At 41.0% G+C, this 23517-nt stretch overlaps 1 protein-coding gene across 5 annotated transcripts in view; it reads left to right on the top strand.

Moving 5' to 3' along the window:
• The window catches only part of LIN7A (lin-7 homolog A, crumbs cell polarity complex component), a 102663-nt gene that overhangs the window by 40921 nt on the left and 38225 nt on the right, over positions 1–23517 (top strand). For 2 of the 5 annotated variants that reach the window (XM_084633576.1, XM_084633573.1), the window contains exon 2: positions 16986–17104. The exons of 1 other annotated variant lie outside the window; for it this stretch is intronic. Coding sequence is in view for 1 of the 4 variants with exons in the window: in XM_084633573.1 (XP_084489699.1) it covers positions 16986–17104 (119 nt within the window). In the remaining 3 variants the exon portion in view is untranslated. Of the gene's footprint in view, positions 1–15520; positions 15662–16985; positions 17105–23517 lie in introns of all 5 variants that reach the window. 2 more of the 5 variants (XM_084633574.1, XM_084633575.1) reach the window with 2 other exon arrangements.

Here is a 23517-nt window from a genome sequence, read left to right on the forward strand (position 1 = left end):
GACCTCTAGTTCAGACCCTTTGTTAACATCTTGGCATGCAGGAATATGCCATCACGGGGTGCCAAAACTGTCCAGCGCAGGCAGTGACGGTACAAAGGATCAAAACCATTTCACCAATGAAGGGGGACCTGCTGCAGCCAGAAGGATGGAGAAACTGCAAAGGAGATGGCCAGCAATCAGAGAAAGCAGGTGCTGGAGTATGGGATCTATCGGCCCTGGAGACAGGTACTTCTGTGAGGATCCAGACATTAGAGAGACACTAAAGGAGTAATGAGGGGTGCAGTGGCAACCAGCTCATAGAAGGTGATTACACAAGAGGGAAAAGTGATCTGAAGGAACAGGAGACACGAGCCAGCAGACAACACCCAGCCAGAAACTATAGAGATCATCACAGAATGGAGACACAGAGAACCATCTAGAAGCCAACCCCACGGGGAGGGAGGCAACTCCGCTGAGAGAGTTTGCTAGATTATGGTCACAGGGAGACGGAGATCAGTTACTTCTGGTGTGGTCACTTGTTGAGGAGACCAAGCTGTCTCAAAGAAATATGTAACTAGTTGAATCTGTGGTTAAAATGAGACTCCAACTTGGCTCTGTTGGAGGGCAGAAGGGACACGGAGCAGGAGTTTGGGTGTCAATTATTTGTTTATATCAACATTGTATGTTAAAATGTTTGTAAAATAATGAAGAAATATCATGATCAGTTGAACTGGAGTCAGAGGCTCATGTTTCTTCCCTGGAGGGACTGTTATTGATGGGACACCAGGAAAACAGAATGGGGAGAGAGACTAGAAGCAACTCAACCACAAAGACAGAGCAGAACACATGGTTTAACAAAGTTTCACTTGTTCAACTTAACCTGCATTCAGCTTTACTCTTTGCAAATGAAACACTGCAGCACCCAGCCTGGGAAGAGGCAGATGTTAGGGTTAGAGCTTCTGCAATGGGAGCCCACAATCACCTTACTAACACATCTGGGAGAGTGAGCAACATTAATGTCACATGCTGGGCCCGGGCAGGGGGAATTCAAAATCAAAAGACAGACCAAAATCCCCAATATAGACTTTAAAAAAAACTCATTATATTTGGGGTTCAGCTCATGAGTGCTGATCTCTTGAGATTGGCAATATTGTAACTGTCACATGACCCCAAAAAGGTTAAACTGCAAAACAGCAGTACCCATGAGGCTGGAGTTCTGGGGAGGGTGTGCTTAAATTACTGGCTTAGAAACCTGTAGGATCCAGTGTATGGATCCAAACACAGCAGCCTGATGAGCATCCAGCAGAAGGAGCTTGACCCCGGCTGTGATAGAAAGCACATAGGAAGTCCACCAACACACTTACAAGTTCATTTACCACTATAATAGGCCAAGTGAGACAGATACAGCACATCCAAATCTATTGCGTGGTTGGATTTTTTCATACGTTAGGAAAAGAGAGACTTAAACATTTGCTAAACTGCTTGCTTAAAATTATTTATTTTAAGCAGCTTCAGGGTATGTCTACAATGCAAATCACTTGCAACGGAGTATAAGGTGTGTAGCTACATGCTGCAGTGAAAAACTGGCTGCTCCCACACCATAGTGCATTGCTACACATGGAGCCTTTCTGCATTTCAGGGAGCTGCCGGAACCTTTCCCTGCTGTTCCCCTGCTGCCAGAGACTTTCCCCATTGCAAGAGCTTCCCCCTGCAGCAGGGAAAGACTCTAGCAGTAGGAAGGCAGTGGGACACTGGGGGAGGCCCCCCTGAAACCTGCTCGAGGGCCCCAGTCCCCTGTTTGAGAACGACTGGTGTAGGGTATATACTGTGACAATTAGGGTCCAGACCCCTCCTCCTCCCCCCCTCGGGGAGAAAAGGGGCTCTTAACCCCAAAGAGTAAGCATTTGAATCAGCTGGTTGTATACAATGTTGTGTATAAAAATATGTGGAGTAAGGTCTTTTATGAAAGCATGTAATGTTTTGAAATTGATGGCCATTACGAGATATGTATACAGACTGTGGTTATGTATTTATATCAGAAGTGGGCAAACTGAGCTCCTGGCTGGGGAGGCTCACCCCCGGACCCTCCCCCACTGTCCCCCCTTCCCCACAGCCACACCGCCGCACGGGCAGAAGGGCTGCGAGCTCCTGCTTCTCTGAGCAAAATGGTAAGGGGGTGGCGGCACGTGCACGCGGCAGTGAGGGGTTGGGTAGGGAGTCCCAGGGGATAGTCAGGGAGCAGGGGGTAGTTGGATGGGGCAGAGGTTCTGGGGCAGTCAGGGGTCGGGGAACAGGGGACGGTTGAATAGGGCAAGGAAGTCCCAGGGGGCCTGTGGGGGGGTGGATAGGTTGGGACAGTCAGGGGACAAGGAGCAGAGGGGTTGGTTGGGTCGGGGGTTCTGAGGGGAACAGTCAGCGGGTGGGAAATGGGAAGGGGCAATAGGGGGCGGGGGCCAGGCTGTTTGGGGGGCACAGCATTCCCTACCTGGCCCTCAATACAGTTTCGCAACCCGATGTGGCCCTCGGGCCAAAAAGTTTGCCCACCCCCAACTATATAGAATACTATGCCTATGACCTAAGCTACAATTTCAAATATACCTCACTGCAGGGAGGAGTGCATTCCAAGCTAGGTGTTTACAAAAAACCACATGCAAGTAATGATCCATGTTTCAACCCAGGAAAAGACAAATAATTACAGTTAATGGGAAGACCCTGAGACACCCCAGCTACCAAGTCAAGAGGGAATTTTCCCCATTATGAGTAATGATGAATCATCATAGTTGACAGAAGGGGGTGGGGGGACAAAAACCATGCAAATCCTTAAAAAAGAAGGGCTTTGAAGTGAAGGCTTTATAGAAACTGATGGGCAGCCTCTAAACAGGACACTGTCCCTGAAATGCTTTATCCCATCTATGACAGGGCACACTGGAACCCTGTTCAAACAGAATAGGTAACTTGTATAAGGAAAGAGAATTTACCCAATATATAAGTATAAAGCCTGAAGTTGCGTCTTTATGTTTATTTTCTGTAACTTGTATGTGTTCGTTTTTTCTTACTATTTCTTCTCTGAATTTGTGATTTTTCTTTTAAACAAACTTTTTGTTTATTTTTATCCAATGCAGGTCTCCAATGTGCAAGCTTTATGGTGTGTGCGCCAAAGTGAAACTGATAACTGGGGGCAGTTTTCACATGTTTGGGGTGACGAACCAGAGGGGAAAGGTCTGAGTGTCTTGTAGTTAAGAATTTGGGGAGATTTACATAGAAAACTATACATATAAAATGATGGGGTCTAAATTAGCTGTTACCACTCAAGAAAGAGATCTTGGAGTCATTGTGGATAGTTCTCTGAAAATATCTGCTCAATGTGCAGCAGCTAGGGTTGCCAGTTTTGGGTGGACATATTCCTGGAGGTTTCATCACAGCACACTCCTTAATTAAAAATTAATCTTTAATTCCTGGAGACTCCAGGACAATCCTGGAGGCTTGGCAACCCTTGAAGCAGCAGTCAAAAAAAAGCTAACAATGTTAGGAACCATTAGGAAAGGGATAGATAATAAGACAGTAAATATCGTAATGCCACTTTATAAATCCATGGTGCACCCACCCCTTGAATACTGCATGCAGTTCCCTCTGCCCCTTTCAAAAAAGATATGTTTGAAATGGAAAAAAGTACAGAGAAGGGCAACAAAAGTGATTAAGGATATGGAATAGCTTCCATATGAGGAGAGATTAAAAACACTAGGACTGTTCAGCTTGGAAAAGAGACAACTAAGGGGGCGGATATGATAGAGGTCTATAAAATGAATGATGTGGAGAAAGTGAATAAGGAAGTGGTTTTTACCCCATCTCTTAACACAAAAACCAGTGAAAATTAATAGGCAGCTGGTTTAAAACAAACAAAAGGAAGTACTTCTTCACACAGTGCACAGTCAACCTGTGAAACTCATTGCTATGAGATGTTTTAAAGGCCAAAATTATAGGGGAGTTCAAAAAAGAATTAGATAAGTTCATGGAGGATAGGTCGATCAGTGGTATTAGCCAAGATGGTCACGGATGCAACCCCACACTCTGTCTCTCTAAGCCTCTGATTGCCAGATGCTGGGACTGGATAATGGAATGGATCACTTGATAATGCCATGTTCTGTTCATTCCCTTTGAAACATCTGGCATTGGCCACTGTTGGAAGAACTAGATACTGGGCTAGATGGACTATTGGTCTCATCCAGTATGGGCATTCTTATGTTTTTATGTTGGGCTCACCCTGAAAGGAGTAACTAGGCTGGTGGAAGCGAGGATGAGACTTTTGTGCTTGTGAGCTGGTGTCAGGACTCTGAGCCATAGCAGCATAGAATTAAGGCACCCAAAGCTACAAGACAGGCAGTGACAGAACCCCTTATTGATCTGCATGATACTCAAAATGTCACACATAGCCACAGGGTTCAAGGTTATGCTACTCACCTATGCAGAGTCTCAGTGTCCACACTGCTGTTTATACCCATATTAGGGGAGCATGCAGTGTAGACATACCTTTAATTTTTAAAAGTGATGTCCTACCTGCCAATAATGAAGTTCTTGTCACATATGGGTATTGTCATGTATGGTGGGGCCAGTGGCCGTTTACCTAGACCAATTGAAAAAGATATGCATGAGTGATTTGGTATTTATCTGAACAGTAGAAGTTCTTTATGATTCATTCTTTCTTATGTTTGAGTAGCTGTAGCAATATTCAGTTGTTGGAATGTAAAAGTGCTCTTGAATTAGACCTGTAATGATTACCAGATCATTTATTTAAACCAAAATAATAGAACATTAACATTGTTTTTAATTATAGTTATTTTGAGAAGACTTCAAAGATATGCTTATATATTATAGATGCAGTATAAAAATGTACCGTAAAGGCCTGGATAACATTACTGGATTTTAACTGATTAAATTGCTGCTCCCTGCACACCATTATGCCCAATTTACGATAGTGAGGTATACCTCTCAGGCCTTGTCTATACTACGAAATTAGGTCGAATTTACAGAAGTCGGTTTTGTAGAAAGCGTTTTTATACAGTCGATTGTGTGTGTCCCCACACAAATGCTCTAAGTGCATGTAGTCGGCGGAGTGTGTCCACAGTACCAAGGCAACGGTCGACTTCTGGAGTGTTGCACTGTGGGTAGCTATCCCATAGTTCCCGCAGTCTCCGCCACTCATTTGAATTCTGGGTAGAAATCCAAGTGCCTGATGGGGCTAAAACATTGTTGCGGGTAGTTCTGGGTACATTTGGGCCTTTTTCTTGAGTTACCTGTGCAGACGTCATAGCACGGCAGGCATGGAACCCGCTCAGCTAACCATCACCATATGTCTTCTGGGTGCTGGCAGACGCGGTACAGCATTCCTACACAGCAACAGTTTATTGTCTTTTGGCAGCAGAAAGTGCAGTATGACTGGTAGCCGTCATCGACGTAGTCCAGGGTGCTCTTTTAACCGACCTCGATGAGGTCAGGGGTGCCTGGGCAAACATGGGAGTGACTCAGCCAGGTCATTTCCCTTTTAAGTTTCATCTCATGGTGATTCAGTCCTACCGGCAGTGCACTGTCTTTTAACCTGCAGCCAGCAGAAGACGATGGCCACCAGTCATACTGCACCGTCTTCTGCCAAGCACCCAGATGATGACGATGGCTAGCGGTCGTACTGCACAGTCTGCTGCCAGCAAGATGTATAAAGATAGATTAAATGGATCAAAACAAGAAATAGACCAGATTTGTTTTGTATTCATTTTCTCCTCCCTCCCTCGGTGAAATCAACGGCCTGCTAAACCCAGTTTTGAGTTCTATCCTTGAGGTTTTGAGTTCTATCCTTGAGGGGGCCATTCTGTTTCTCGCAAAGCCACCCCCTTTGTTGATTTTAATTCCCTGTAAGCCAACCCTGTAAGCCATGTTGTCAGTTGCCCCTCCCTCCACCAGAGCAACAGCAAACAATCATTTCGCGCCCTTTTCCCTGGTTTGCCCAAGCAGGAACAGACGCCATAGCACAGCAATCATGGAGCCTGTTCAGCACGCCACAGCAGTTATGACCATTGTAAACACCTCGTGCATTAGCGTGCAGTGTATGCAGAACCAGCACCTGGAAAACCAGGCGAGGAGGCGACGGCAGCTCAGTGTTGAGGACATGAACACACTTTTCTCTAAAACTGCGGTCCCCAGCAATTTGGAGATCATGGTGTTAATGGGGCAGGCTCATGCCGTGGAACGCCAATTCTGGGCCTGGGAAACAAGCACAGAGTGGTGGGACCACATAGTGTTGCAGGTCTGGGATGATTCCCAGTGGCTCCGAAACTTTCGCATGCATAAGGGCACTTTCATAGAACTTTGTGACTTGCTTTCCCCTGCCCTGACGCGCAAGAATACCAAGATGAGACCAGCCCTCACAGTTCACAAGTGAGTGGCAATAGCCCTGTGGAAGCTTGCAATGCCAGACAGCTACTGGTCAGTCGGGAATCAATTTGGAGTGGGCAAATCTACTGTGGGGGTTGCTGTGATGCAAGTAGCCAATGCAATCACTGAGCTGCTGCTATCAAAGGTAGTGACTCTGGGAAATGTGCAGGTCATACTAGATAGCTTTGCTGTAATGGGATTCCTTAACTGTGGTGGGGCTATAGACGGAACGCATATCCCTATCTTGGAACCGGACCACCAGGGCAGCCAGTACATAAACCGCAAGGGGTACTTTTCATTGGTGCTGCAAGCACTGGTGGCTCACAAGGGACGTTTCACCAATATCAACGTGGGATGGCTGGGAAAGGTTCATGATGCTCACGTCTTCAGGAACTCTGGTCTGTTTAAATGGCTGCAGGAAGAGATTTACTTCCCAGACCAGAAAATAACTGTTGGGGATATTGAAATGCCAATAGTTATCCTTGGGGACCCAGCCTACCCCTTAATGCCCTGGCTCATGAAACCGTACACAGGCACCCTGAACAGTAGTAAGGAGCTGTTCAACTATAGGCTGAGCAAGTGCAGAATGGTGGTAGAGTGTGCATTTGGATGTTTAAAGGGTCGCTGGCGCAGTTTACTGACTCACTCAGACCTCAGTGAAACCAATATTCTCATTGTTATTGCTGCTTGTTGTGTGCTCCACAGTCTCTGTGAGAGTAAGGGGGAGACGTTTATGGTGGGGTGGGAGGTTGATGCAAATTGCCTGGCCGCTGAATACGCGAAGCCAGACACCAGGGCAGTTAGAAGAGCACAGGAGGAAGCGGTGCGCATCAGAGAAGCTTTGAAAACCAGTTTCATGACTGGTCGGGGTACTGTGTGGCACTTCTGTTTGTTTCTCCTTGATGAAAACCCACCCCCTTGGTTGACTCTAATTCCTTGTAAGCCACCCACCCTCCCGCCTTCAATCACAGCTTGCTTGCAAAGGAAATAAAGTCACTATCATTTTAAAAACATGTATTCTTTATTAATTGATTATAAAAATAGGGAGATAACTCACAAGGTAGCCCGGGTGGGGTGTGTGAGGAGGGTAGGAGGGAAGGAAAAGGCCACTTTAAAGCTTGTTGAATGCCAACCTTCTGTTGCTTGGGCTGTCCATTGGGGTGACATGGTTGGGTGCCTGGAGCCTCCCACCCCACGTTCTTGGGCATCTGGGTGAGAAGGCTATGGAACTTGGGGAGGAGGGAGGACGGTTAAGCAGGGGCTGCAGTGGCAGTCTGTGATCCTGCTGCCGTTCATGAACCTCCACCGGATGCCGGAGCATGTCCGTTTGATCCTGCAGTAGTCCCGAGCGTTTCCTCATGCCTCCTCTGATCTTCCTCCTGCCACCTCTCCTCATGTTCATCATCCACCATCCTGTACTCTGCTATTGTGTCCCTCCACACAGCTCTCTCAGTGCCAGACAACTGCATGAGCTCAGAGAACATGTCATCGCACGTGCGTTTTTTTCGCTGCCTTATCTGAGGTAGCCTCTGGGATGGAGGAGGGAGTCTTGAAAAATTGCAGCTGCTGGAGGAAAAAAAGGGAGTGAAGTATTTAAAAAGATATATTTTACAGAACAATGGCTATACTCTTTCACGGTGAACAACACTATTCACATTACATAGCACATGTGATTTTGGTACAATGTCGCATTTTGCATCTTATATTGAGTGCCTGCGGCTTTGGTGTTAGAGATCACACATGCAGGGCCGGGCAACAGAATTCAGCTTGCTGGCGGCCATGGTAAGCCATAGTCTTTCGGCCCCTGCAACCTTCATAACAGCAGCCTCCTCCTTTCCCATACCAAGCAAAGCCCATTGAGTTGGCCATTTACTGCTGCAGTTTTCCTGTTAACGTGCAGCAGCAGAAACCAAACTAACCCCTCCCCCCATCCAATTCTCTGGGATGATCACTTTTCCCCTCCCCCCTCTGCCTGGCTGGTATCAGGGAAGATCCCTGCTAGCCAAACGCGAACAGCTCAGCGCCAATGGCCTCCCCCGCACAACGCGTGGCTAACTGCGGGGAGGATTTATTTTCAGCCACAGGCAAACAGCCCAGTAGGAACGGCCACCTCTGAATGTCCCCTTAATCAAATTCCCCTATTTCAATCAGGTTACCATGAACGATATCACTCGCCTGAGGGTAACACAGAGAGATAAAGAACAGATGTTGCTTGAATGCCAGCAAACACCGGGACCATACGCTGCCAGGCTTTGTCATGCAATGATACCAGATTACTTGCTACTAGCATAGCGTGGTAAAGTGTCCTACCATGGAGGACGGAATAAGGCTGTCTCCCCAGAAACCTTCTGCAAAGGCTTTTAGAGTACCTCCAGGAGAGCTTCATGGAGATGTCCCTGGAAGATTTCCGCTCCATCCCCAGACAGGTTAACAGACTTTTCCAGTAGCTGTACTGGCCACGAATGCATCCCAAGTCCTCAGGGCTACTTAATCATTAAAAAATGCTTGCTTTTATAACATGTATTATATTTAAAAAGGTACACTCACCAGAGGTCCCTTCTCCGGCTTCGGTGGGTTGGGAGGGTATTTCAGTCAGGGTAATAAAAAGATCCTGGCTGTTGGGAAGAACGGTGTGCTGTGTGCTCTCCCCAAGCTCGTCCTCCTCCTCATCTTCCCCATCTGCAAAATCCTCAGCCATGGCGGAGAGTATCCCATCCTCGGAGTCCACGCCCCCCCCCCGCCTAGAATTGCATGCAGCTCAGCGTAGAAGCGGCATGTCTGGGGCTCTGTCCCAGAGCATCCGTTTGATTCTTTGGTTTTCTGGTACTCTTGTCTGAGTTCCTTAAGTTCCATGCGGCACTGCGTTGCGTCCCTGATGTAGCCTCTGAGATTTTTTGAAACGTTTTGGCATTTCGTCTTTTGGAACGTAGTTCTGATAGCACGGATTCCTCTCCCCATACAGCGATCAGATCCAGTACCTCCAGTTCAGTCCATGCTGGAGCTCTTTTTCGATTCTGGGTCTGCAGGGTCACCTTTGCTGATGAGCTCTGCATGGTCACCTGTGCTGATGAGCTCGCCTGGCCAAACAGAAAATGAGATTCAGAAGTACCCGGGGCTTTTCCTGTACACCTGGCCAATGCATCCGAGTTCAGAGTGCTTTCCAGAGTGGTCACAATGGTGCACTGTGGGATAGCTCCTGGAGGCCAATACCTTCAAATTGCGTCCACACTAACCCTAATTCAAAACCACAATGTCAATTTCAGCGCTAATCCCCTCGTTGGGGAGGAGTACAGAAATCGGTTTTAAGAGCCCTTTATGTCGAAAAAATGGCTTCGTTGTGTGGACTAGTACAGGGTTAATTCGAATTTAATGCTGCTAAATCTGACATAAACTCGTAGTGTAGACCAGGCCTCAGATGACTAGTTGGCATGAAATTTTGTACAACTTAAAAAACAAACAAAAATGGCACAAAAAGACTCCCCACTTTCTCAATTCTTCTAAACTCTCCATTTTAATCAGTAAATTAAAGAGAATTACTGGAACAGGAGAGAACACTGGTCTGTGAGTAAGTAAGGAACTACACACAAGAATGAAAGCAAATTGGGCTGTCTGGTGTATGACATCATGGAAAGAAGTGTAATGGAATACAAAGTAGCAAGTGCCATCAGTATTCTACTAATACCGAGGATTTTCAGAAGTATACACTGAAATTCATCCAAAACTGAATATTACAGAAATAACTACACTTAATTAGAAGAGTAGGAGATCCAGATGAACTGTGAAGTTGTACAAAGATTTATTTCATTGAAACTCTTCACCTTCTGCCTAGATAAAATCTTTAGACACACTTGAATGAGGAAGAATGACATGCCCAAGTCTCCTCAGATTTTCAAACGACATATTAGCTGAAACTCTCCCGTTTACACTGCCCTGGGTATATTTCTACTCTGCCCTGATGAGCTTTTTAAATAACTGTTTTGTGAAATGTCAGAGACAAACTGTGTATTCTTACTATTAATTGCAATGACATCCCAGATGGCATTTTGTGTTTATAGTGTATATTTCCTCTTTCTGATAAATAATACAGTTTCACCTTCAATTAACTTTTTCATAGCTGGAGTGTGGCAGTAGAAGGATAAAATGTGTCTTAGAAAGGTGGGAAGTCTACTATCCAAAACCTTTTTAGTCTACAAGAAATTTTTATATTTCCTTATTGCGATCAGTCCAGCAAGATGATTCCAGACCAGCTGGTGAAAAAACAGCCATATATTGCCTATGTAAGCAATTACTGCTTGAACCAAAACTAACTTCACAAAACACTGTCATTACTAGTCCAAAAGAGTCTGTTATGCCAATGGTTAAAAATTGTTCAGGGGGCTGCAGATTATAACAGTACGGTTTCCAGATAAGCACAGGAATGGAAGACCATACATTAATTAATGTAGTACAGCTCTTACCTCCGGTGTACATAGTGGATCTGAGTATCTTGCATTCCAAAAGTTACTGAAATTTTGTATCACTAAACACTGACAGTTATAGTGACTCTTGAACACAAAATGATTCAGAATGCTAAAATCAAATATCCTGGCATTTCTATGAATTGCTGGATTTCCTGGATCTCCTGAGTTAGAATTAAGACAAACCTTGCCAAATTCTGCCATCAGTTACAGCTGTTATACATACTCCAATGAAAGCTAGAATTTACCTTACAAACTGGTAACAGAACTGTGACATGTCTATCAGTGTTGGAGTACCTAGGATCTTTATTTCTCATAGTATCTGCATTTGGTTGTTGTTTTGGGGCTACAGTTATCTGAAATGCAAAATATTGGAAATAATATTTATGTTTAAAATAAACAGATTAATTTCAGGCAGATCTATATAAATTGTGTTTAATGAAATCAGTTTTGAATAAAGAGACAGCAAGGGAGAATGACATATAATAATACCATTTGAAAGAAGTGAGACTAAACATAGGGATTGAAGGACAGTGATAAACAAGCAAGATGACCTGCCTTTACAACTGTGTTATTCTACATGGCTATGTCTACACAATTCTGCTTCATTTAATACTGCATGGTAATGTTCCAGTTTTTAATCACAGTTTGAAATCATACTAGCTCCACGTTCTAGTGATTTCTCCCTCTTTCTTTACCTCTGTACAGTAACATAATAGCCTGCTTATGGTCCCCAGGAATGCAAACGAAACTGCATTCAAATGAAAAAATATAAAAATATTACATGAGATGAGAATTTTTCGGAAAACAATGTTCCTTTTCGATGCACACTGTTGATATAATGTGTTCCATCTGCAGCCACCTCACCATTATCTGTGTTTCACTGATAATGTGACCCACCATGCTGAAACATTATTTCCTCAAGTGCTGCATGTGAGTTCAATGATGAGAAGAGTGGAGAAGTGAACAGAATGTTAAATAGAATGGGGGGAAGAGTAGAGATCATTGCTTAAATAGAAGAGAGAAGTATAAAGAGGTGTTGGTAAAAATAAAAATGTAAGATGAGCATTAGGTCCAAAAGGGAAAGAATAAGCAGATGTTCCTTTTCTGGTATATTCAACATAAAATATCAAGTAATCATTCACTCCCAGTCTTCAAACAAAATTCCCATTGATCTCAATGGAAGATCAGTGAGTGGAAGAAGATAAATCCATGCTAATTTGATTGCAATCTAAATTTCAATCAAATAAAATTGTGATCAAAGGGATTATTATTGGAAGGCTTTTGTTTAAACAAAATAATCTGTTTCCTTGACTGATGAAAGGGATGAATTAGAAATAGTAAAGAGAAAAGATTGAGTTTAATTTCCTTTATTATATAATATAAATGTAGCTTTAAACTGTTTTTAAAATAGTTTCACAATTTCAATGGATTTTTAATTAATTCATTAATTTACACTTTCTACTAATAGATGAGAAAACATGAGAACACTTTCTTGCGCATTCTTCATAACAAACAGAATTAATTCCTTAGAGTAATTACATAGCAAAAGGAGGATTTTGGTCAAGAAAAGAACCCCAAAGGGAAATCCTGGCCCTATTGAAAGCAAGAGGAGTGTTTTCATTAAGTTCAATAGAGGCAGGATTTCACCACATATTTTAACTTATTTAAGTTAAATGTGACTTTGTTATCACAAAGTGTTAACACACTAAGTGTTAAGTGACTTTGAAATCTTCATAGCTGCCAGTCACATCACTTCTTTTTCCTCACTCCTTGGAACAATTATTCACATTTTAACTCCGCCCTAAAGCAGTTATTCCATGTTGGGTGAAATTCTCCCTGTCCAGAAGGCCAGCACAAAGCTGACGCTCCACTTAAGCCCTTATGCAGGGATGAATTTTACGCTTGTTGAACCTACTTTAGAGTAGCTATTTACCCAAGCCTCACCTCAACAGGCATATCACTGGAAAGCAGTACAACATTTCAAACCCTCATGAGGTAATATTTTACCTTCATGCCTATATTTTACAGTGTGTGTTGAAACTGTGTGTTTTATGGTGTGTGTTGAAGCTTGTTTTGTCTTGTGAAACAAGAATAACGTTCATGACAAAGGTGTCTGCTTGGAACAAACATATGGCCGTGAGCACATTCCTCATTTTCACTTTGGGATTTAATCCTCCTCCAAAGCTATTTATTGCTTCATATATTCTTCTGCCATGAACATTATCCCTAAAGTCACTACCAAATGGAGTCAGAGCACTGGGCCCAGCAGTGATAAGGGAAGGGAAGCACATTGTTAAGAAATATGATAGAGAGATAATACATCAAAGCAACAGCTTGGATCACTACATCTTTTTTACATTATTGGGTGAATTTGGGAACATGGAAAGTTATATAATTTTTAAAAAAATGTCTTTGTAATAGGCACCTTGATAGTCTCATTATATTTTCTGAGCACTGGGATTTCCTTATGTTACCTGCAAATGGAAACTCCCAGTGCTATATTACTTTCTGGTGTCAGAAACAATAAATTAAATAGTATCATTTATTTACTTGCTGCTAGTCTTGGGAAATCTTCCAACTCCTGGGGCCAAAAGGTAAACAATTTACTGTTTTCAGCGTCCCCAAACCCCAGACAATCATGCTTCAACTTTTACTGTAACTTACGACAGCGTCTAAGACTTTGAGTTTAATCTTGTGAAATAAGTATATACCTGTATATGTATTTCTTAGACTTCATTTTAGAAAAACAAATAGTGTGCAATACTGCTTATATAGTTAAAAATTGCATTTGCTCAACTAGTGAACATCTTGAGTTTTAAAGTATGAGAAATAAAATATTGAAATAAAAGTATATGTGTTATCAGCAGAAAGGTTTACTTTGGGTTTCAGTGGCAGGGTTTACAATTCTGAGAAATTGCTAGGCAGGAAGTATCCTGCCTTCAGGATCACTGATCAGCGATGGACAATTTTGTTCTGATAAAGTAATGCTTAGAACTTAATATCCTTGATAGAGATGGTTATATGACTGGGGGTCTGTGAAAATCATTCTGAACTTGTTCTCTGCAGCTTAGATTAGAGTCTGGGGTCCTATTCTCTCACCGCAGAGCCTGTGTAACTCCCAGCAAAGTCAATACCTTGTAAGAAATATTCCTAGCCTATCTCACAGTGGGAGAATAAAGCCCTAGCTCTCCTGCTCCTGCAGTTGAATTACATTTCTTAAGAAAGCTTATACTGTCTTTCTAATTTGCATCTGGATTCTTTATTACTACAAACACAACTGTAAGTACCTGCAAGGTGAAGGTCTGACTCAAAAAAACCATGTATAGTGGCTATGGTTTGAAAACCCGCACAGGAGCACCATCTACATACACATACTATATTATACACACCTCATAAAGCATGGAGAAAGTAAAGTACTCATAACTTTTGTTATGGTAAGCAAGACAGTGAAAAGTCATGCCTCCCACAATATACATAATGGAGTCGTGGCCCATGACTGGGACTCCTAGGTGCTACGATAATACAAATAATATGCAACATATCATCAACTGGTAAAGTTACTACTGTTGGTAGTTTTCGTTGTTTAGTTTAAGAACAATCACAAGCTTTGCTTTATTAGTGCTTTATTATGGGTGCTGTCTGAATTTTTGTTTTTTCATGTGCAACTACTCTATCAGAAAATGGGAGATGCTCACTTCAGCAAATGACAACTTGGCACTCAGTTTTGCCTAGGAATTTATGCACTCACCTCCTGTTGATTTCACATCAGAGAGCATGCATTTATCATTTGTACTACTATGTTCCTCTCTTTGCAATATATCGCAATACTAAATGCAAACTTGTCCTACTTCTAAATGCAATTAATCATACTGTGAATGATCCAGGCACCAATTCAGGAAGGCACTTAAGCACATGCTTATCTTTAAGCATATACTTAAAACCCATTGATTTCAACAGGACAATGACATGGCAAGAGTTAATTAAGCATATGCTTTAAGAATAGGGTTACTTTCACGAATCAGGGTGCCAAAGAACACTGATGTCAGTAGGAGACTTTCCACTGAATTTAATAGGTTTTGGATCAGGACCATAGTGAACATGGGGAGAAGCAGAGAATCCACAAAAATAGAGGTAGAACAGCTAGGTGAGAATAAAATAGTGGTGGACCAGCCAGCAGCTGCACTGTGCTTCTGCTCAGTATAGTTTGGGAGGAGAGCTAGGAAGGAAGCTCTAAACTGAGCTAACCAGGGTAAAAAAAAAAAAAAAAAAAAACCAAAACCCCTTTTAATTTAAAGCAGCTGAAGGGCTTTTCTAAGCTATGGCCACTGCAGAGGTCCAATCAAAACTGCTCTGCTAACAGAGTAGTGGGCAATTCTCAGATGCAGCCCTTCATCTGCTTTGTACTGTCTGCACAGAGCAGAGCAGGTGAAGCTGGGGACAAGGACTGGAAGTCTAAAAATGAACTAACTGTGAACCTCTCAGTTTGAATGGGAAATGTCAAAATTATGAATCTGGTAAATACCCATTTTTGGAGGTATTTCATTGTGAGAAAGATACTTTTGCTATTTGTTCTTTACATTTTTAACTATTATTATGAATATTTAAAAATATACTTTAAACCACGCATCTGAAGCCATTCTTTCCCCATTTCTAAATAGCTTCTCATGTCTATGCCAGATAGGACAGCTGCTCAGAAGAGCTGAACTGCAAGATGAGGATTCTAAGAATTGTTTCAATTAGTGTAATCTCCCAGTCACAAACACTACAATCTTTATCATGGGGAAGGAGGGTTATTTAAGGTAATTTCCATTCATTATAAAGATTTTATTTTTAAACGCAGCTAAATCACATTTAAAATGCCTCAAATATTTTGCATGAATGTAGTATTGTATATTCCCTGAGTCACCATATGACTACACTATGATATTTTTTCTGGTATAATTGGCTAGTGATGTCATGGGTAGAAATGAAAATAAGTCTACATTAGAGGCAATGGGAATGACCACACAATCAAGAAGACATCATTACAACGTTGCCAGACTTCATCTACTTCAGCAAGTTTTGTAGCTGTAATTCACCTCCAATGCAGCTCCTGCAGCAGAAGTTGTAATGTAGGCTTACATGACATGGTAGTAAAAATGTCTGAGCCCTGCCTATGCTACAGCTTCCACAATTGCTACCACTGGTTAGGATCCACCCCTTTCAGCTCAGCTGCTTGTTTCAGTTAATTCTTGCAAAGAAACGTATTTTAACTAAGTGGACTGACTCAGCTCCCTCACTTGACCAGTGGATAGCCTCCATCAAGTAATACATGGAACAAATCACTTATCTATCATGCTTATATGGCCCCCATCACCACGTTATTTGAACATCTCACAATCTTTAATATATTTATCCTCACAACATCCTTGTGAGGTAGGGAAGTGCTTTTATCCCCATTTTACAGATGAGGAACCAAGGCAGAGAGACTGAGTGACTTTCCCACAGTCATCCAGGAAGTACATGGCAGAACAGGGAATTGAACTTGGCTCTTCAGAGCCCTGGGCAAGTGCTCTAATCACTAGAGACGCCTTCTCCTAGCAACAGGAAAAACAATTCTTGAAGAAAATATTAGTGTATAGTTCCAGGTTTGTACAAAGAAAAGATTAAATTCTTTCCTTATCCATTATCATGCCATATGGACTTATATAAGGACTTATTTTAAATTAGACTCTTTGAAAGCACCTCTTTGGTGCTGTTCTCTTTAATGCAGAAGGAAGCAGTTATGTATTTCTAACTGTTTTAAGCATGCTACTGTATATTATCTGCTTACACTGGTATCTGTGTTTTTAGAAAAGAGTACTTGTAATTGATAAATATGCATGTAATGTCAGTACTGAAGGACTCAGATTTCTGAACAGCAGTGTCTACACATATATTAGTTTAAGGTAATGTGTACATTTCAAGTGGTTTACCTGCAGAAAAGACTTATAAACAGAAAAACAAATAAATTAAGCATTGCTAAAGCCGATTGTGCATGAAAATATTGCTCATCATCACTGTACCACTTATTTGGAACATTAATCATTCTTACATGTCAAATCTCTGCTTTTCTGAGCTTTATTCCTATTTTTACCCATTCAGATGTTGCAAGAGCAATTGAATTATTGGAGAAACTACAAGAGTCCGGAGAAGTACCAGTACACAAGCTGCAATCCCTAAAGAAAGTACTGCAGAGTGAGTTTTGTACAGCTATCAGAGAGGTACGGAAATGAAGGTCATTTCTTAGCGTAGCCTTATTCCTATAAATGTTGAGGGAGCAGGAGCACCTTGTCCACTACAGCAAAGGATATGTGATTTGAAGTCATAATGCTTCCAGAGGCAATGTGGGGCTAATCCAAAATCCACTAATGTTAAGGGGACCCCTTCAGGGGACCTCAGTGGGCACTGGATCGGGCCTGTAGAGAGGCGTGAGGTCATGCTGTATGTGTTAGAAAGTTGTAGCCACTTGCAGTGCTGAGGACTGGGATCATTACCCTGCCATCTGTGCGAAAAGGCCCTCCTTGCACTCTCCAGCAGTCAATGATAAATTATGGCTGCCTCCCACACAGGTACACAGAGGGAGAAGGAGCTCCTTGCGCTCTCATCTCTCCTTGACCTCCAGCATATCCACACAGACACAGTTAGGATGTCTCTAAAGCAGTGAAATATGTTCTGGGCTCACAGTAGTATGACCATAGTTAATGCTGCTTTAGAATTTTTCTTTTACAGAGTCGGTTCCTTTCTGGAACCCTCTTTCATAAGCATACCATGGGGAATGTGAACCAAATTTCATATATGTAACTGATAATGGTTTTCTTTCACTTTACAATTTCTTGGACAGAAGATACAAATGAAGCTAATCAGTTCAATAGGATTCCTAAATGTTTAGGATTATTTTCCTACTAAACTAAACTTTATTTGTATGCCTGACTGAAGTGATTGGAAATATCCTTATGGAGTCAGCAGTTTACAGCTTGCACCCAGCAAGCCTGTCATCTATTTAATGCCTAACAGTAGTCCTCCTTCAGTGACATCAATGTGAGTTCTATCATATACTTCAATAATAACAGGATTGCACTCTTTGGTATTGAGGCAGCAGAAGTGCATAGATTGTGATTTTTTTTTTCATGAATGGCTAGAAGGAAGAGAAAAGGGAAGGTACATTAGTTTATCGGCAACGTGAAACACACCCTTATTTTACTGAATATATTCTGCATTGCGAGAAACAGAGTGCCACTTAAATAGCCCACAGTTTTAAAGACTTTTTAGGGCAATGCTGTTCCAAGACTGTAAATAATGGCACTCTCTATTCTGAGATGCTGATATCCTGGCTAGTCTTTTCATTTAACTAGCTAAATGTTTCCTTAATTGACAGGAAGCATTGAAGATTTATTTATTTATTTTTTAAATATAGCACAGTTTGGCACCCAAGTTATGAAGGGGAGCTTTGCTATCTCTACAATACCACCAATGAAATCCTAGCAGATTTATATTCATCAGCAGAAAATATTCTCAAAAGCAATAAACATGTAGCTTTTTGAAGAGGTATGGAGCATAGGAAGCTGGGAAATGGCCTAGACTGTAACGCACTATCAGTTCAGTGAACTAAAAATACCTAAGTAGAACTTGACAGGATCATCTATAAGGCACAGAAAGTACTTTTATGGGCTATTAGGTAAAACTATCCTGTACTAAACTGATTTTTCTTTTACAGTTTTACACTAGTAAATAAATAATATTCACTTTAGGATATTTATAATTATTTATTTACACAACAGTTGACCAACTCCAAATAAGAGGTCAGGTCAATTGTGCCAACTGTCATAAATGACATTTATTTTTTCTCTCTCTTCTTGAAATATCACTGTGAAAAAAAGGTACACAATGGGGTCATGCAGGGTGGGCAGCCTCATGAACTGGCTGAACACCGCAGAGTCCACCAGTCCCTCTGACCATAGGCTAGGAGGTCTTAGATTCTGATGGTGCCAGCCAGGCTCAACCTTGGTGCACCAAGGGGGACTCCACCATCTGTGCACATAGATGGGGGTTATATAGCACGAGGAGAACCCTTCCTCTCAGAGGCTGCTATAGACCTGGTCGCTGAAGCTAGAGTTCAGGTCCTGAGGAGGTTCTTATAAAAGACTGGTAACTCAAAGAGGTTTCAAGAGACCTCTCAGGTGGAGATAAGAGAACTGTTGTTTGTATCGTGGTGGAGGAAGACGTGTGCCAGCACACTCCGTGCCGGGCTACCTGCACTATAAAGGAGGGCAGGGCCTGAAGGCAGAAGGTGTGGATCTGGCTAGAGATATACCAGGCACTGTCTTCCTTCCCCCAGAGGGAAGCTCAGGATACCTGCAGAGACCCAGTGCAGCCCCAGCCAGAAAAAATTCATCATGTATCTTAGACAAGCATTATTTAGTGGAGAAAATTCCACTTTGGGGTTGAGGTTGAAGAAGAAAACATTTTTCTGGAAAGAAGATCTTGAAAAACAGTGGCCAATTGAAACTACTCAGGGGTTGGGATATTACAACATGTGCCAGGAAATAGATTATTGGGAAAAATGCAGGTTAGGTAATTAGTCTCTGTTAGGGATGATCATTTTATTTTAAAAATGACCTTGATTGTAGTTGTTAATTATGAATTTGATTTAAATTACAGGGTTTTATAAGACGGTTGTAAGGTTATAAGATGCCATGTCAAGAATCGGTAATTAATGTAAAAAGAGCTAACAGAAAATAATTGACTGGCATGCTCACTTAGCTGAATATTAGAACCACTTGGAGGTATTTGTCTCAAATTGGCAAGACATTTTTATTGACTCTGGAAATAATGAATGGTGATTTGAAATATATAATTATGTTTTAATTCCTTTTGAAAATGGAAGCACCAATTTTCAGTCCATTGGCATGGTACATGGTTTCCACAGCTAAGCTCCCTTAGGCCTACCATGAAGTCTAGTCCATATTTTTTTATAATGGCCAGACAAACTCATTTTGGACTAATCACATTAAAAATCCTGTGTAAGATTTATTTGGTTAACACAGTTCAAGTTCTCTAGATACAGGGAAAGGTATAGGGTTACTACCTTGTTGCCTGGAAAAAGCTAGGTTCTTCTTCAGTCCTGCCCATCATACAACAACCCAATTCTTAAGGCATGCACCTTTTCTATTATTACTTTAGATCAAAACTGTCATTATGCTCTACTCTCCTGGTGGCTGAGGAACAAGTATAGGTGAGGTATTAGACTGCAAGGCAGAATGAGACAGTTCATCTGCTGAAAAGATGAACTTAGATATGAAAATATAAGATAATGTACATTTATGGTTTGATTATAATTGGGGTAAGGCAAACAAATAAATGAAATTATGTAGAATTGTAAATGAAATTAACGCCTAGTCTGGCTATTAGAGCAAGGCAAAATATTTCAGTTGACATTTCTTTCCCATTGGAAAATGCGGGTTTGGGTCAACTGAAACATTTTGTGATGTTGTGTCAAATTTGCCAAATTGTTTCAGTAAAAAATAACCTGAAAAAAATCAAAGTTTTGTTTTGACATTTTTAAACATATCATTTCAATTTTGATTCAAAGTAATGTTTTCTTTTGAAATTTATTTCAATTTAATGAAAAAATAAAATGTTTAAGAAAGCTCAGAAACAAAATGAAGTGTTTTGTTTTGGGTGAGACAAAATAATATTTAGTTTCACATGAAATTTTTTTTCTGCTTCAGTTGACCAGAAACTGAAATTTTCTCACTGAAACTATTTTGGGTGAGGAGGGGGGGAAATTTTTTGGAATGGCTAGTGAACCAAAAAAATCAGCACTTTGCAAAGCTTTATTATCAATACATTTTAGACAGCTATATACAGAAAGTGTTAGAATACATTGCTGAACCAAAAGAATAACAAATCATCAGCAAAAGATGTGGCACAACTTAATAAATAAAATGCACATACATTGCTATTGCCTTTTGGTATTCAGTAGTGGAAGGTAATACATATCAACAGAGCCTTATTTTTCCTTGAGTATGAGGTTGTCCTTTAAGAAGTTGCATATTAAAAGGTTCTGGAAATGAAGATTTTTGTTCACCTGTAGGTTAAACAACTATATTTATTAAGATATCAGTGCCTCACGACCACCATACCAAATAACTAAATATATGATAATAAAATTCAGCACCACTGGGACCAGTTTTCTCTGTGAATGTTATTTAAAATAAAATTTGATTGGTAATGGCCTACATCAGTGATATGGATGAATTTATTACATAAATTAATCTCGTGTACAATAGGATTGGGAAAACTAAATAAAAGTCTGTCTAGTTATAAACCAGAGAAGCTAAAATATGCATTGTCTTATTGCTTTATTATATTAACATTTCTACCCAAATATCTGGTCATCATCTGGTGCTATTTTTGCAAGATTGTCAACAGTTTTTAAAAGAGAGAAGCAGACATGGTTTAAGAAAGGTGACTCTATAGCTGAGTACTTGTATGGGATTATCTGGTGGAACAGTATTTGTTTTGAGTAAGGGTCAATATAAAGACTTCATTGATTTAAAATACGCTTTTTATCTGTGTATTAGAGTACTTTCTGGAGAAAACTTAATAAAACTAGTAAAGTGAGATCCTGGCTAAGTTGAAGTCAGTGGCAAAACTCCCATTGACCTTAATGGGGCCAGGATTTCGCCCCTGGTGCTTTTGAAATATTTTTGGTTATATTATATTATAATCAAAACTGGGGTTCATTACCAGGATGTTAGGTTATAATTCAGTGAGAAACGTTTATCCCCACCTTTAAAAGGTTTCTTACAAGCCCATGTTCTGTCACTATTCCTGGATATGGTACGTGTGAGTGATTATGCTTCATTAATAATGGATGATTTCCATGCCTCGGTGATTTAAGCACTAGAATCCCACACGGCCCTACATGCGGATATATTATTTTCTCCAGCTGGCTTACAGTGCCTTAATAAAATGTTACTTTCACACTTCACATGTTTTCGCAAACATCAGGGAGAAACGCTAAGGTTGGGTGGGTAGTATAAGTTGGGTGCAGTGATATTGAGCAACGAAGAATTGCCTGACAGCAGGGATCTGGCTAGATTCCTTCAACTATTCACCTTAGTTCTAGCATTCAGGGTTTATCATTCTAATATTTGGGATTTCTTTTTAAAAAGCTATACTCAGTGCAATGTTTTTGGGGTGTTTGTTAGACTCAACTCACACTTCCTCCACCTTAACTTTCTTATAAGAAAGATCTTTATTTAGAAATTTAAAGTGTGGTTCCAGAAATCATCAGACTGTCCCAGGTTTTTCTGTGTTTGAAGGGTTCCAAGATCAACTTTTGCTCAGTTTACAAGGACAATATTATTTCTCTCTCACCGCCAGTCCTAGATTCTGAAAGTTCAGTTGCACACTTTCTGCCTGCTGAATTGCTCACCCCACCTTTAAAAAAAAAAAAAGGATTCTGCAGGCCAGATTCTACAGTCTAACAGCTGAGCAACCCCAGTGTTCAAATTCTGCTCTCCATTGCACCGGTGTAACTGCTTTTTTGTCCCCCAATCACTAAAGGCAAAATTTTAGTTATTTTTGTAGCTGGTGGATGAGCAGAAATAGAATCCTGTTCTCTCTATGTAACCCTACAGAGCCAACGTGTGTACAAATGTATTCAAATAAAGCCACTAAAATGTGACTTTGAATACACACAGGGAGAAGATCCATGGATGAAGATGATAGAATTTTCAGGATAGAACTGTCCTTTAACTTCAGTATGAAACCCCAAATTTAAGGTCCAGTTCTGCTCTTTTTACCCTTTGAAATTAAGGGACTACACTACTCAACATGAGTAAAAGTGGAAGAATTGGCCCTTTAGTACGTCAGCTGGTGGCCAAGGAGGCTACCCATCTGAATAAGGCAAACAAAATTTATCATTTAAATTACAGGTTATATAAAATATACCAAGTAAAACTGTAGATTAAAAATAGTCTCAGAACACATTCTTGTTAATTTAGCAGGAACAGTCTTACAGCACTGAATATGGAATTGTCCCAGATATAGTATGCAGCTGTGCAGAACATAATCATATGCAGTGTTGTTGTAACCGTGTTGGTCCCAGGATATCAGAGAGACAAGATGAGGTGAGGTAATATCTATTATTGGACCAACTTTTGCTGGTGAGAGACAAGCTTCGAGCTTACACAGAGCTCTTACTGAAGAAGAGCTCTTTGTAAGTGCAGAAGCTTGTCTCTCTCACCAGAATAAATTGGTCCAATAAAAGATATTAGCTCACCCACCTTGTCCCCCAGAACATAATTGACTTTTAAATCTTGTATAAACAAGGTTTTAAATCTCTTAAAGAAATCTCTATGCTTGCAAAATTCTTTGTGAAGTTGTGTTCTTGGCAGTTCATACTGTAATTTCAATTCATATGTTTAACAGGTAAAGAGAGGGCAAATGTGATAGTTTAAAACTGGTAATGTAGTTTTCATTCCAAACTAACAGATCTTGGAAACAGTTTAAAGCTTGACTTTGGGCCAAGTTCAGTGAGATTTTTTGTCGTGCTTACACTAGAGCTACATTTGCACCTTTGTGTTAAAATTGCTTTTATTTGATGTTAAATCTGCAATTTCAACAT

This window comes from Lepidochelys olivacea, assembly GCF_965140295.1.
Source record: "Lepidochelys olivacea isolate rLepOli2 genome assembly, chromosome: 1".
Classification (NCBI taxonomy): Eukaryota; Metazoa; Chordata; order Testudines; family Cheloniidae; genus Lepidochelys; species Lepidochelys olivacea.